At 33.3% G+C, this 15,728-nt stretch overlaps 2 protein-coding genes across 2 annotated transcripts; both read left to right on the top strand.

Moving 5' to 3' along the window:
* The first annotated feature begins 11,816 nt into the window (after nt 1–11,816).
* LOC149547341 (uncharacterized) lies at nt 11,817–13,213 on the top strand. The gene is made up of 3 exons (XM_089794730.1): nt 11,817–12,273; nt 12,574–12,648; nt 12,742–13,213. The coding sequence occupies exons 1-3, from the start codon at nt 11,959–11,961 to the stop codon at nt 12,937–12,939; spliced, it is 588 nt and encodes a 195-aa protein (XP_089650856.1). The 5' UTR covers nt 11,817–11,958; the 3' UTR covers nt 12,940–13,213.
* A 1,026-nt stretch (nt 13,214–14,239) lies between these two features.
* On the top strand, nt 14,240–15,518 carry LOC149547340 (uncharacterized). The gene is made up of 3 exons (XM_089794729.1): nt 14,240–14,626; nt 14,766–14,840; nt 14,936–15,518. The coding sequence occupies exons 1-3, from the start codon at nt 14,369–14,371 to the stop codon at nt 15,230–15,232; spliced, it is 630 nt and encodes a 209-aa protein (XP_089650855.1). The 5' UTR covers nt 14,240–14,368; the 3' UTR covers nt 15,233–15,518.
* Nucleotides 15,519–15,728: the final 210 nt, after the last annotated feature.

Below are 15,728 nucleotides of genomic sequence, written 5' to 3'. Positions count from 1 at the left end.
CACAGGTTTTCCAGTGTCAAATTGGATCGACTGTTCCATCATCGAAATCAAACTTTGGCAACTTCTCCTTTAGTCTTGCCATTATTACTTGATTTTGTGTATGGGCATTGTTCGACACTACGACATTGGCAGTGTTCTACACTCTAACCTTGACGCTTTGTATTTCAACACCACTTTGCTCTCTGGTACTAACGTTTTGTATCCCAACACCAATGCTCTGCACTCCACACCGACACTATTTTGGGCAAACGTCTTATTCCCAACAGCTGCATTGTTTGGTGAATAAGGGTCTTCGTTAAGAAAACTTGTCAATTCTAGAAGTGTATCACAGATGAAGAGTTCACTCCATGCTCGTGCTCCCACGGCACTCCGAGTTGTGCAAGTTAATTCTCTTCAGTCTAGATTCTCTTCCCTTGGCAAATATAGGTTCAAAAATTTCTCCCTTGCTTCTTCCACCAATTCCACCTACTATCGAGTTTCCTACAACAATTCCTCAATGCTCCGGTGTCCGTTGGCAATCCGCTGAAACCTTCATCTACACTTGATCTGTTGTGCCAAAATTAAATTTTTTTATCTGATGTGTACTCCGTCTTTTCCCTTTATCTTATTTCAATCATTATTAAGTTGATTTGGCATTAATCTTCATTCCTCCTTTGTTCCAGGTTCATGGGGCAATGACACTGAATGTTTATCGGATGGGATAAATGAATTAATGCATATAGACAATAAACAGAAACAACAGTACTCCTTTTATTATTCGCATATGCCAAAGAGATTACATAATGCTTCTGATGATTATTACAATGATTTGGAGGGTGTATATATACTTTCTGAAGAACCTTCCTAAAGGGGTCTGTCAACTACATGACAATAACCTTCCCGAAGGGCCAATCGGCTATAGAACACTTACTGACGGCATCAACCCATCAACTACACAATATTTATCGACAATATACATCATGTCGGCTACACAATATTTACTAACAACAGTCTTTTATGACTCTTATTCAATTGTAGTCACATTAAGTAATGTAGCAATAGTTGTTTCATCCTCAATAGTGACTGTCTCTATTTATTTTACACTATCTTGTACCCTCTTCTTAGCTTTTTCCACCAATTGCTTGGCATTAGTGTAGATATATTTTTATCATCCAATTTAACTCTTTCATCTTCATTTTCTTCTTCCTCTACTATTGTAGACATCAATCCAAAAAAATTCTTCCAAACTATTTTACTTTCCTCTACAACATCTTCAATTTTATTTCGCAATTTTTTGTATACCCTTGTCTTTGGCACAAATTTCTTTGTATAATCCTTCATTGCTATGGCCATATGATGCTTGCCTAAATCTAGCATAACTTGGGCTAATCTAGCCTTTCTCATTTTCTTTTTAGTGGTCAATACCCATTTCCATTTAGCATCAGTTTTATTATACAATTCTTTAGGTAACTCTTTACCAAGCTTAACCAGTGCATATTTAAAATTTACCATCATACCTATAACAACTTATTCAACTTTCTCTTTATCACCATTCTCTAAAGTTTCATACTTAATACACTTAAAACCAATTAATCCTGCTAAACTCCTTTTATTTTCACATACCTTGCCAATATCCTTCGGCACTCTCTTTGGTACAATTTGAAAAAGACTCAAGTCACTTGACTCAATTCTTTCAGCTTCATCATCTTCATCATCTGGTTTCACAACTAGCTTTCTTCTAATCTTCTTTTGTTGGCCTTGCTCGACCCCTTCATCTTCTAATGTCCTCTTCTTAGAACTCTTGCCCTTGACTGGCCTCGTAATCTTCACTAGTCCTTTCCTTACATACTTGACAGCTATAGGACTTGTTGCCTTAGATCCTTGCCTGATGAATCTTCTTGGTGTAGAAGTGGGTGAGGTTACCACTTTCTTTAAGATTAGGCTCAACTACCATAACCTTTTTGCCTTTTGTTGCTTGAGGCTCGACAACAAAAAGTTCTTTACCTTTACCTTCATCTTCTTTATTATCACCTTCATTGGTAAGGTCTTATCCTTTGCCTTCTATTATCTGCAGTGGTGTCTCTCCAAGCTTACCTTCCAAGTCTTGGGTCATCTTCTTCCTCATTTTTTCCATCTTAGGTACTTTGGTCTGCATCATCATCTTTGTTTTAGCAGTCTCATATGTGTTGAATAGCTCAACATTCTTGTCAATTTCTACTACAAACAGTGTTGTAATAGTAGCAGACACTTTATCAACATTCATTTCATAGTGTATAGGCCTTAGTCATGCCACTCTCGGTATTACTAGATGTACATATCTATAATCTGTATCAACTAGAAAATATATGTAATCATAATACTAATCAACTACTGACTTAGGTATCCTTGACCTATTATTCATCTTCCTCTTGAAATCTTCAAAGTAACCATCCATAATAGTCTCAAAATTCTCACCTATCTGTTCAATATACTCACTCGATCATAGGCCTTGTCTTGTCCCAAACTACATCTCCAACTACAGGAAAAAAGTTATGTACATAGAAAAATATACAAATGATGAGAGAACCAAACTTACACGATGTGTTTTTAGCCTTCCTTATTGCTCCAAAGTTCTCTATAAGGTGTATCAACTGTAGCTTGACCAAGTCATAGTTGTGGTCCTTCTTGACTGGTTAATAACACGTCAATAGCTACACATGACACTCTATCCAGTTAACTCGACTCATAGAACTTGTGTGCAATTACACAAACTGCGGACTCAATTACTTGATCCCCAATTGAATTGATTGACATACCTCGATCATTCAACTTTTCCTTCATGAGGTCTTAAATCACATCTCATGCCTGACAACAAATAATCTTTACTCAGTTAAGAACATGATAACTAGTCACGTGATGTATAATGGATTTTGTGATCTTAATTGGCTCATTCTCTAACCATAACTTCATATCATGTATCTTGCTCAACACAATCTTGATCTATTCAACCTTAAACACTTTGGGGAATGCTAGGGCATGAGTTAACCCTTTCTTGGCCACAACTTTGTTCTCATCCTTCAATACCCCATTTTCACACTTATCATAAACATTCCTTAACTCAAAATTACCTATCTCACTAATTTCGGACGTATAGCATGATGTTACACCGTGCACCATGATTACACAAGGTGGAATTGCGAATAACACTCCCGATGAGTCTCCTATGAACACAATCTTTAGATATGCCTTAAATTTCAAAGGAAGGCATGCGTCGGAAATAATTTGTGCATGATTTCCCTTCAATACCCGCCTCTTCTCACTTGTAGATGCAGATAATGTCATTTCACAAACTACGGTTTCAAACTTAAACAAATTTTACAAATTCACAACTCAATCCAAATAATCTTGCAAGCTTACACTTTTGGCTGATGACACACAATAGAATCTTTTTGAAGCTTTGCACAATCGCTCCTTCAAATTGTCTTGTTCTTCACTCTAAGAATTTCGTAGTCTAGTGAGTAAAAATAGCTCAAAAAATCAACTATATACCTTCAAACAGTCAAAATGATCGTCCATTTAATGCTTTGTACCCTAAGTAGGTAGACACAAACTGCATGATGGTTATCAACTTACTCTATAAAACACGATGAGCACACCTACAACTTCATTCGATTAATAGCATGACTCGGCTCATAATAACATACACAACTGACACTCGGTCATTACCAAATTTTCAACTCGATACTTCAGCTAAAATGTTAACATGTCCTTATACATCTTCACTTATGTTGATATGGACTTCAACAAATTTTATGCCAGGAACTAGTGTAAGATTTAGCAACATTTTTATGCTAGGAACTAGTGTAACATTTTGATCACATGGTCCATTAGATTGGGTGTCCTCAACATCATTTGTTTCAGTGCTACTTCCTTCTTTATCTAGGTTTGATTCATTTGGTTTTTCATTTGTTCAAATCCAACTATTGCTTTGCCTCCGTTCTACGCAATATTAAACTCTGGTACTTGGTTCCTACAGTTTCTACTCTAATGACCAATCATAGGACAGTGATAACACACTACACTACCATTCATCCAACTTTTGGATTTACCTTTGAAATGTGTTCTAACACAATTAGCTACAATATGTCCATATTCACCACAAAGCTAATAGTTGTACCATGTATTGTAATCCTAGTTGATTGCATTACCTTGCTTAGCTCCTTTGCCTTGTCCTTTGCGTGTCCAATTGTTCTTTGCCTTAGATTTGCAATCTTGGGACTTATGACCATACTTTTGACATGTATAAAGATAACCTTTAAATCTATAAGTGGTTGGTGCTTTGTTGACCTTTGATCTACATTCATGTGCTTCATGGCCTTGCTTTTTGCACTTAAACCAACAACCATTGAATTTAGGTTTAGGGTTTGACTTACCAATCTTGCTCCTGCATATGTTTGTTATATAGCCTAGTTTTCCACAACGATATCATACATGCTTGTTGTTTGCTTTGGCATTCACATTCCTTTGATCTCCTTGTTTTGATGATTCACCTTGCTTGAGAACTGATAGGAACTCGACATAGCCTATTACATTCAATATTTTCATAACCTCCTTAGGTTTGTTTCACTTTTCCATGAAATCCTTTACATCTTTGAATTCATTCTTCAATCTTTCATTTTCAAATTTCAAACTTACAATCTCAAGATCCTTTCTAGCCAACTCATGGTTAACACTTAATAACTATTTCACCATGTCAAATTGATTGTGTGTTAGGGTTTGAAGCTCAGTGATCTTCTCATCCAGTCTTGTAGTCCACTATGTAATGTTTCTTCTGCCAAAACTTTGTCATCGTCAGCCTTTCCCTTCTACTCTATGACTTCACATAGCTTTACTGATATTACTTCATGTTTTCTCTTCAATTCATTTACTTCTTCATTCTGATTGTTGTTTCTCTCCAATAAATTCACTATTGTTGCATCAGTATCACTGGATCTACCTTTATTGCATATGTCATCAATGCTTTATTCCTTGTATTATGTGTCATTTTGCTTGAGTGTCATATCCTTCCATTGATCCAAGAACTTCCTTAGTTCATATTTAGCAACCTTCACCCGTTCCAAGGAAAATTGAAAATCAAGGTTTTGCTCTCAATAGTCTTTCCTAGCTTATAGGCTTCCATCTCCAAGATCTTGCCTCTCAAGTGGTTAAACTTCTCATAGGAGAATTGCACTGATAACAATTGTTGGAAATATAATAGGGAAAGTGAGATAGTGCGAGGGGGGGATGGGCGAATCAAGGTCTATAAAACTTTAACACTTCAAACAAGTATCAAAACTGATAGCTTCACCATAAATCCTTATCTTATCAATATCACAAATAAAATCAACATTTACTCCAATGCATAATTAGATCTAGCATCTAATATCATGAATAACTCACAAACATGTAAAGTAACTCATAACACATAAAAACAAAGACTTGGTTATGCAAAACCCCTCCAATGTGAAGGTAAAACTGCGATGGGGATGACAACCACAAATCTTCACTACTGCAGCAATAAAGTTTTCTACCTTGTGAGGGGTCTACCTTGTTAAGAGCTTACAAGACTTATGCAGTCTACCTTGATTAAAGGATTTAATCTTACAACTAAGTAAGTACCCTGTTAAGATATTTACAAAGGTCTATTAGGACCACTATGTTAAGAGATTTGAACCTCGATTACACCTGTTAAAATGTATCAGTACTTGATTCTTCAGTTTGCACTAATATGATAATAACAAATCTCCTCTGTTCATTCACTAATCACCTCTCTAATATGATATATCTTTATCTCTACTCGATTTCTATACTTTGTATGATTCACCTTCACCCTTGCATGCATCCAATCCTTCACACTTCACACACACGCAAGAAACTTCATAGCTCTTATGAATTAAGTCGTATAACCTCCTTAAATAGAGGATTGGGTCAATGTTCTAGATCCAAATCAATGACCTAGAATCAATCACCTCCTCGCTCTCCAAAACACACTTCCAACTTGACAAAAATTGTTAACATAGATTTCAGTTCCATTCCAAACAAGAATGTAAAATTGTGTTACTCAACACTTAAAACATATAGGCACTTGACATAAACTATCTCTTCGTGTTGTCCCTTGACATTCACCAGCTCGGTATCAACTAAATAACTTAGCATGTATAATACTCAACTTCTACTAGACTTTGACTAACTCGGCGTCCACTATGATCTCTGATCTGCTCAACAATCATGTGAGTACTTCACAACCATTAACACGCTCGAGAGTTTTTACGACTTGGTACTTGACTTAGAATATGTACAATTCTTTCCTCCTTCACTTGGCTTATATAGGATGACTTGATCACACTAAAGATCGAATAATCTTGCTTTACATATGACTAAGTGTTTGACACTAACTGACAATATGACTTAAGGATTAATAATCATAATGATTGACCATAGCATCATAATATGTAATTGAGCTTATATATGATGTTCTTATCAAATATATTTCAATTGGCTCAACGAAGTGTAACATGTAGATCCAAAGAAGAAAATACAATGCATGCTTAACTAATAAATAAGAAAGTCACGAGTCAACCCAATCATAATGCATCACTTTCCAAAAATTATTTCCCTCACAAGTCATCTAATTGACATGCTCTTACTAAACCATCCATTTACCTAAAAACTGCCAACCCATTACTCAAAGGTGAGTATTCACATGAAAAATCATATCACTTGTTGTAGTGATAAGAATAGAGATATCAATATGTCTATATTCACAAGTCTTAACTCTTCTTACTCAATCCATATCAAACCAATTCAAATGACTATTTGAAAACAAACTTTTAGTAAACTAAGAAATGTCTAAGCATAAATCCTATGGTAAGTATCCACTATCCAAAATTGGCTACAAAATGATGTAGTAGTTATCATCAATAACAACATACTATACCATTACAAACTCTCTAACAAGCAATACTTTCATGATATCATGCCAAAAATTGGGCCACAAAGCGAATGTCTAGATTGCCCCAAGGAAATCAGATACAACTAAATAGGCCCAAATTTTAAGCAATACAAGATAATATGATCTAGTGCTTGAAATCTTTTTTTGGAGAAATATGTGTTGTTTAGATGTGAGAAATCTGTCTTAAAACTTTATATGGGGTAAGCAATAAAATAATAATAGATATGGAAACCTACTGATTAAAAAAATAAAATAAAAGATATAAACACCTAAAATTAAGGTTCCAAATTGTTAGAAATAGGCAATACCGAGGCAGGGAAGGGTTGAATGAACATTGCAACAATTTACACCAATTAAATATTTCAAAACTTAACCATATACATCCACAAATAATAATACTAAAAAGTAAAGCACATAACAATGAGAAACTCATATCACCATGATTTATTTTTTAGGAAACCTTGGCCAAGGGTAAACCTCGATGGGGATGGTACCACAACTATGAACTAATCTACTATGTTAGAAGTTTTAACACTATTAGAAGACCTTACATACATTTAGTGCATTAGTCCTTCTAAGATGTATCAACCCTGTCAAGAGTTGTTTTATAATGGGAGCTCCTTGCTCAATCATGATTTACAATCAATACAATAGGTAATAGATACATATTACCAAAATGATTATACTGATATCTCAATCTCTGATTAGTCCTTTGTATAGCTCACATCTAATTTGACCAAACATCAAACCTCACATCTAACCATCAATACAACATCATAACGTAATATTAAAAGTTCACATGTCATTGTTATATCTCACATACAAAAATCATCCCCATTATATATACTTTCAAAATACCTATTGAATTGGCTATCTTCACAAAACATGTGGCTCAATAACCAAGAATAATCATTAAGATTTGTTAATGAAGGGTTAACATTTAATATATCATCCCTAAAATGCCAAGTAATTAAATTGACAAGGCAATTCAATTATTTAGGCCAATTTGCCCGATTACTAACATTTACTATGAACTCTTTGATATCAACCATTTAACATATTCTTCACCCTATTATCTCTAAAAGTTGCACCCTTGATTGAATTCAAAAAACCCAATCAGTTCAAGAAACATGGAAACACTCCTCAGTAGTGGGTGTACTAAAGATAAGAGTGAATCTTCGGGTTATAAGCTAGCTCCTTATGATGCTTCACCTATTGGCTCTTCAAACATAACTTAAAACTTGTGCAGAAAAGAGATAGAAAGATAACATAATTAAAATTTTAAGACTAAGGTGATGCACCAAACTTGAAATGAGATTAATATTTTTAACACAATGAAACCTTTTTGAAACAATTCAAACATGACACAATTTTGATAATAATTTACTCATTTGTAGATGCAACAAACTAAAGGATTCTCACTTAGGACTTAGGATGAATCACAATAATGACAACAAATTAGTACCTTTCATACAATAAGATGGAACTTAGAAAAGGTCTTCAAACAACTCATTCATTCAAAGTTTCAAAGGCTTACAAAGCAATTTGTACTCAAACTATGAAGGATTCAAGAAGAAATCACAACAATAACTCTTTTACCAAAAAACTCAGAACCTTTAAAAATAAGCCTCAAGCTTATACTTATATATTTTTTTCACTTCAATTGCTTCATAAATGCAAACAACCACTCCTTGGTTGAATTCAACCTTCAAGGCCAATTTTGAGCCCCTAAAAAGTCTTCAAAAGTGTGCAATAATAACCCAAAAGTCATGGCCTAAAAATATCAACATAAAGACCCCTCACAAATGCATTCATATCTCCAAAAAGGCTCCAAAAATCCTCGAAATGCAATAACTCTTCAAGTGACTTCCAACCCATTACTATGACTTGGACACTTGTAATAACTCTAAAAAATATCCATGGTTGACTTCTAAAAGGTAAAAAATATATATCTTTTTTTTTACCCACACTTGACACTTATTAATAGTATTTTATATATAATTAATAATTCATACAATCTAATATATATTAATTATACTAATAATATTTATTAAGTGATGGGCTAATTCACTTAATAATATTATTAATCGAATTGATATATATATATTAGAAAGTAAATTATAGGTTATATAATAAGCATTAATAAGTGATGGGAAGAAGGGTCAACTTTCTATAGGAAAAGATCTGGGTGTTGGATGATGGGAAGAAGGGTTTTATGAAGGCAACAACAAGAAAAAGTGTGAGACCACTTGGAGAACTGTTGAGATACTAGTTGGACAAGGATGTGATGCTGCTGGGGAGTCCACAAGAGCAGGAATGTGGGTTGATGTGTCTCTAGTAGGGGAGGTGGGCATGAGTGGAACTAGCAAGAAGCGACGATCAGTGAAGGATGACCGTTCCATCCCAAATTTTACAAAGGAGGATGTTGCGAATTGGTTTAAGAATTGAGTAGCCCAAACCTTTTTTGGATGGCTGGTAGCTTCTCTAGTACACGCATGGGATATGCTTGTAAGTCTTAATGCCTTTATTAGTATGTATTAACTTTTATCTTAAGGAAGAAGGGTAGTCAGGAGGACTTTTCTAGTGTACACTTAAAACTATGACATACTATTGTAAGCTTCATCTTTTTATAATTAATACAAAAACTTGTTACCTATAAAAAAAAAGTGAAAACATAATTATTCTTATAATATTTATATTATTATTATTATTATTAGATATCAATTAGATTAATAATATTATTAAGTGTATCAAAAAGCCATTTAACAGTATGATTAATACAATTGATATTATTTAAAACAAATAATATTATATAAATATTAAAATCATAAAAAAGTGATAAAAATAATAAAATATTTACTATACTTTTAAAAGCTTAGGAAAGGATCCTAAGACATTAGAAGGCTTTCAAATGTAATATTTGACATGAAAAGAATATATCCACGTGCATTAGAAAATGGGACTTGCGAAATAAAACATTTTTCACAAAATGCAAAGCTTATTCATGAAGCTTCTAGGCTCTTTGGGTACCCTAACATGAGTATTTGATGTTTTATTTTCAACTTTGAGGAAATGTAGAGCTTTGCTAATGTCACTGCCATGAGAGTTTCAGTTGGAGTTTTATGCAAATTTGAAAAGCCCTTTAGGGCACTTTTTCCTGTGATTTTCACTATTATTATGACCAATATCATCTGCTTCTATCCGTTTTTTTCACTTGTTGAGGTGCCATGGAAGGAAAAGAGGGTTTCAAAATGGAGATTTTATGGTCATTTGTTGGCTCGAATAGCAAGTCATTTCTACATTTTTCTTGCTTTCGTTACTGTCGGGACGAAAATACCATTCATCTTTCATTCTTTTTTTGTTGGGCCACCATGAATGGAAGAAAATGAGAGTTTGAAGGTCTTCTATCTTGAATGTTCTAACATTTTTTGCTGGTCACCATGAAATCAAAGCTCTTGTACTTGGAAAAACACAAAAAAACACATTTTTGATTGACTTAACTAAGGCTCAACCTGAATTAAGCCAGGGGTGAAAAATTAGGTAACACACCCAAAACATATTAATAACATTTATTTGAATACACCACTATTGAAGCTAATTTATATAAAAACCCAAAAAGAAGGCTATTAGAAGAGGTATATACATATCAACTATGAACTCTTCGATATCAACTATTTAACATATTCTTCGCCCAAAATATATTAATAACATTTACTTTTATACACCAGTGTTGAAGCTAATTTATATAAAACCCCAAAAGAAGGTTATTAAAAGAGAGGAGGTAGAAAAGGCATACGCACGTGTACACACACACACACACAAACACACACACACACACACACACAAAGTTGGACATAAATTGCTTCCTATAGATTCTTGAAATCTACTGTTCAAACAATTTTATAACACACTAAAATTTATGTTTGTGCTTAAATTAGTATTTAAAGATAAATTATTTTTATATAATTACTTGATCATAAATTATTATTGCCTGAATTTTTGAGGCCGAAGCCAAGGTTTATTATTATTATTTGTTTTGATTAATTATTTTGATTATTAGTTAGGCTTGAGTAGATTCGAACACAAGACCTCTCAATTATGAGGCTCACAATTTACCATTGTGTTGTAGGCTCTTGCCTTTTTTATTGCCTGACTTAATTTTAACATTTAATTATTTTTAATTATTAAAATACAATGGTATTTACTTTTTTATTAGAATTTTAAAATAAATATACGAGAATTTTCGATGAATGTATAACATTTGCACAAAATTGACTTAAATGTATTTAGTAACTCACTCTTTGCTCACCTAAAACAAAATAAAAATAAAAATAAAAAGTCAATTTTTTTTTTACATGTAACAATAACTATCAATTTATAGACTTTAATTGAAGTTGTAAAATTTTAAATACTACAATAGGAAATTATTAATCTTTAAGTAGATATTGAACAACAATTTAAAATGACCAATTTTAATGTTGTGTGTACACAAGATCCCATAACATTAATTATTCCCATTCAAAAATTAGAACAATAATTAAAACAATTAAATTACATAAAAGGAATAAATTTTTAAAATCAAATCTAATGTCCTATTTCTGATTAATGGATCCTCCACCTATAGAAATTTAATTTAATTAAAAAAACAAAAGTCAGTTAGATTCGACAATGATACCCAACTTTTCACATCCGTTGAGACATCCGAATTTTGAATCCGAAATTTTTCGTTTCCCTCTCTTTTAATGCAGCCGACGCTTTTGTAACCTAAATTGGAAATTAAAATTATACAACATTGGTACTTGAACTTTGACTCGACTGAACGGAAATAAAAAAGCTTTGTATCCAAGCGAGTCAAAGCTTTTAAGCGCTGAATTTATTCTCCCAATTCGTGGTTCGAAGAAAACTCAATTCAGATTCCATATTTAATTCGTCGTTGAGTTTTTCGTTCAATTCAGTCTGTATGTGAGAAGTGGCGGACGAGGACCATATTCATAATAAACATTAAAAAAATGGATGGCGGCAATGAAATCCAAGAATGTTCTATGCGGCTTAAAAGAACGGCATCTTTTCATGGATCAGAAATTGAGAATTCAGGGGATAATAGAGCAGTTAACGTCCCTAGCGCAATGCGCAGGAAAATAATTGCTGCGCCCACTGAAAAATTATATGAGAATGTGAATGTACACTCATCTGAGTTGTGTTTGGTGAAAGATGAACAAAATTGCAGCCAAAAGAATATTAGTCGAATATCTCGTGATATGCCTTCGGCTACTCTTGCAGAAGAAGAGAATTTGACCCTTGATTCTCTGCATACATCTATATTGGTGAGTTTTCAATTAAAAACATTTTTGTGATTTTTTTCCCTGTAAATTTTTTGGGTTCGGGTATGTTCCCATTAAATGTTTGCAGCTCAGTGGGTTCGAAAATTTTGTGGAGCTTCTTACAAGCGAATGATCCAACTGAAACTACGTTTTTTCCCTCATACTCACAATTTTTAGGGTTCCAGTATCTTCCCCTCACCGTAGGCATTTTTTTTCCCATCTAGTATATGGTTGTTGGATAAATAGCGGCAGACTCTGGGATTCGATTCAAATTAATCCTCAGAATTGTGATTTTTTCAACAGGTTCAAGTTATTTGTAATGTCACGCACGACGATCTCGAGTCACTCTCCACCGTGTCACACAATTTTCAGGAAGCGGTAAGGCTTCTTGTAATCACAAGCCTAATAAATTGACAGTTTAGGTTTAAGTGCAAGGCTAATTGACTGTATCTATGGTTTACTGGAATACAGGTTAATGTGGCCAGGCAGATTCATTTTGATTATAAGACTCCAGTTCGTGTCAAAGCTCCCAAAAGAACGGCCAATTCCTTTTTGCTTAAAGCGCCCAAGAAATCTGCAAGTTTCAGGATGTCAAGGTTATCAGCTCAAGATGTCAAGGAACTTCAGGAGTACTCACGACAGACAAGAAAGATGATTGATGATCTGTAAGCCACGGCCATTCCTTCGTATCAAGAACCCCAGAGAAAATAGTCTCTCCTTGCTTTGGGATCCTCTCTGGGCGTGTAAGCAGATTGTAAAGTTCAAATATGAGTTGGCATCTCTGTTTTGTAATTGTTGAGAGATTATGTACTTCTATTGTACGCACAAGTCTAGTTCTTTGAGCTAAACAGAATTTTGATGGTTTCGGGTTATGTATTATATTGGCAATCCTCCCATTTCACTCTTATCGCTATATTTGGAATACAAATAATCTCTTCTTAAATATTTCTTAATCAATCTCGCTTATATCTATAAAACTAAAATTAAGCTCAGTGATTGAGATAAGGTGTGTTTGGATCAGAACTGACAAATTTGATGAAGAGGATTCTTCTATATACGACATATTTATTTCTAATTTACATGTATATTTATCAAATTGTTATAATTTATTTTATAAAAACAGAAAAGTTGATGTTTATGCATATCAACATATTTTGTCATAAGAAAATGACATCCAACATATATTACATTCTTATTTATTTGTCTGTTGAATCACATTAAAACTTAACTAATTTACAAACAAATATAAAGATTATAGTTTTAACTATCCATAAATGACAACCAACATATATTACATTCTTATTTATTTGTCTGTTGAATCACATTAAAAACTAACTAATTTGAATGAGCAAAACTTAACTAATTTACAAACAAATATATAAAGATAATAGTTTTCACTATCCATCTTATAATAAGCTGCATTTTTTGAAAATGATTGTATTAATTTTTTTTGCATCAACATTTTGATCTATCATCAGAATTAGAAGAGAGCTAATAGAAAAATCAATGACTAATGTAAAAAACTCTAACACAATTATTTTTATATAAATTATAATTATTATTTTTATTTATTATTTTCAACTAAAAACCTTCACTCAATTTTTCCAAAAATTAAATTGATTTAAATTTATTTTTAATTCAAATATAAGATTTATAAATTCCTTTTCAGAAAAATTTCTAAAATTCTGTTTATGTATAATTATTACAGTTTCTTTTGCAAATCCTTCATTCCTTTTAATCAATTTTAAAAATAAAATTGAAGTAATTCGCTCCGGAAAACTATGAATTTTAGAAACAAATAAAAAAATCTTTGAACAAGGATCACAAGTTCTGACATACTATGAGACAATTTCGGATTTTTGAATGCAGATTTTGTTTTCCCTCTTCTTTTTGAATGCAGCCGTCATCGTTCGAAAATTATATATAGCAGTTCTTCAGTGCTGGTATCGTATCTTAGATAAATTGAAGGATTTGCATTTACACAATTCAAGTGTTTTCCAAGGGTTTCTTCTCACAACTCTTTGTTTGGCGGGGATTTTAGTTTCAATTTTTTCTGTCAAGAGGTGCACAAGGACTGATTTCATAAAATTCTGCAAAAATGGAGTCCAGCAATAACGAAATGGAGCAGCCTGAGATGAGGCTTAAAAGACCAAATTATTTCTCTGGTTCAGAAAATGAAAATAGTCCTAGCACAATGCGCAGGAAAATATTTGTTATCCCAACTGGAATGTCTGAGAACGTCAATGGAGAGTCAGCTGAGTTGTTTTTGGTAAAAGACGGGCAGAATTGTAGGCACACGAATATTGACGGAGAAGAAGAGAATTTATGCTTTGATTCTCTGCATTCATCTATTTTGGTAAGCTTTTCTTGAATATGAAACAAGTAACAATATTTTTCTGTTGTCCCATGGAAAATTTGCACCAGTATAGGCTTTTTTTCACATTTAGGATTGGTTGGATGGTTAATTGCTGCAAAGGTGTAATATTTTTATTCAGGTTGAAATTATGTGTAAGCTCTCACATGATCAACTTGACTCGCTATCTACCGTGTCACGCAAATTTGAGGAAGCGGTAAGATTTGTTGGAATCACCAATTTTATATTTTGATTCTTTGAGATTTTTTGCAGGAGTAATTAATTGTGTTTTTGGTTTATTGAATGAAAAAGCTTAATGTCGCTAAGGAGATTTATTTTGATTACAAGACTCCTCCAGTTTGTGTAAAATCTCCTGAAAGTTCTTTGCTCAATGCACCAAAGAAAGCTGAAAGTTCTAGGTTGTCAAGATTATCGGCTCAGGACATCAAGGAACTTAAAAGTTCCACATGCCAGACAAGAATGATGATAGAAGCCAATTCCTTTTTGTCTAATGTGCCCAAGCAAGCCGGAGGTTTTAAGATGTTAAGCTTATCAGCTCAAGACATCAACGAACTTCAAAATTCCACATTCCAGGAAAGAATGGTGTGATAGAAGATTTGTAAGCCATGATCATTTCTTCATATGGAGCAATTGGCCAATTCAGTCTTCGTTTTTTGATACAACTCCTATGTGGGTGTAAACAGGCTGCACAGTGCATAGTGCTGTAATTGGGTTTTCTCTGTTTTTTAATTGTTCATAAGTTACATACATCGATTGTGTGCATGAGTTCATCTTTCCTTGAGCTCTCTAGAAGTTTAGTTCTGTAGTGGTTTGGTTATATTAATTGTACCAATTCTTCCACTTAACTTGTCTCGGGAAAGACAGTTTACCTCAATGAATCAATGCCATGTTTCTATTCACCCACTACTCTATAATGTTCACTCGAATCACTTTTAGTAGAGGCATTTTATATTAGTGCATATTAAAATGGATGATACTATTTAAAATTTTAAAGTAAACCATTTTGAAACCAAGCAAACTAACCCCGCAAGTAGATGCATGTTTCCATTGAATTTACAGGGGTGTGTTGAGATTAGGAACTGTT

Source organism: Cupressus sempervirens, chromosome 7 (assembly GCF_028749045.1).
Source record: "Cupressus sempervirens isolate cs-2001-9-10 chromosome 7, ASM2874904v1, whole genome shotgun sequence".
In the NCBI taxonomy this organism is placed as follows: Eukaryota; Viridiplantae; Streptophyta; class Pinopsida; order Cupressales; family Cupressaceae; genus Cupressus; species Cupressus sempervirens.
Note: the sequence above shows the minus strand (reverse complement) of the source record. Positions and strands in the feature narration are given on the sequence as shown.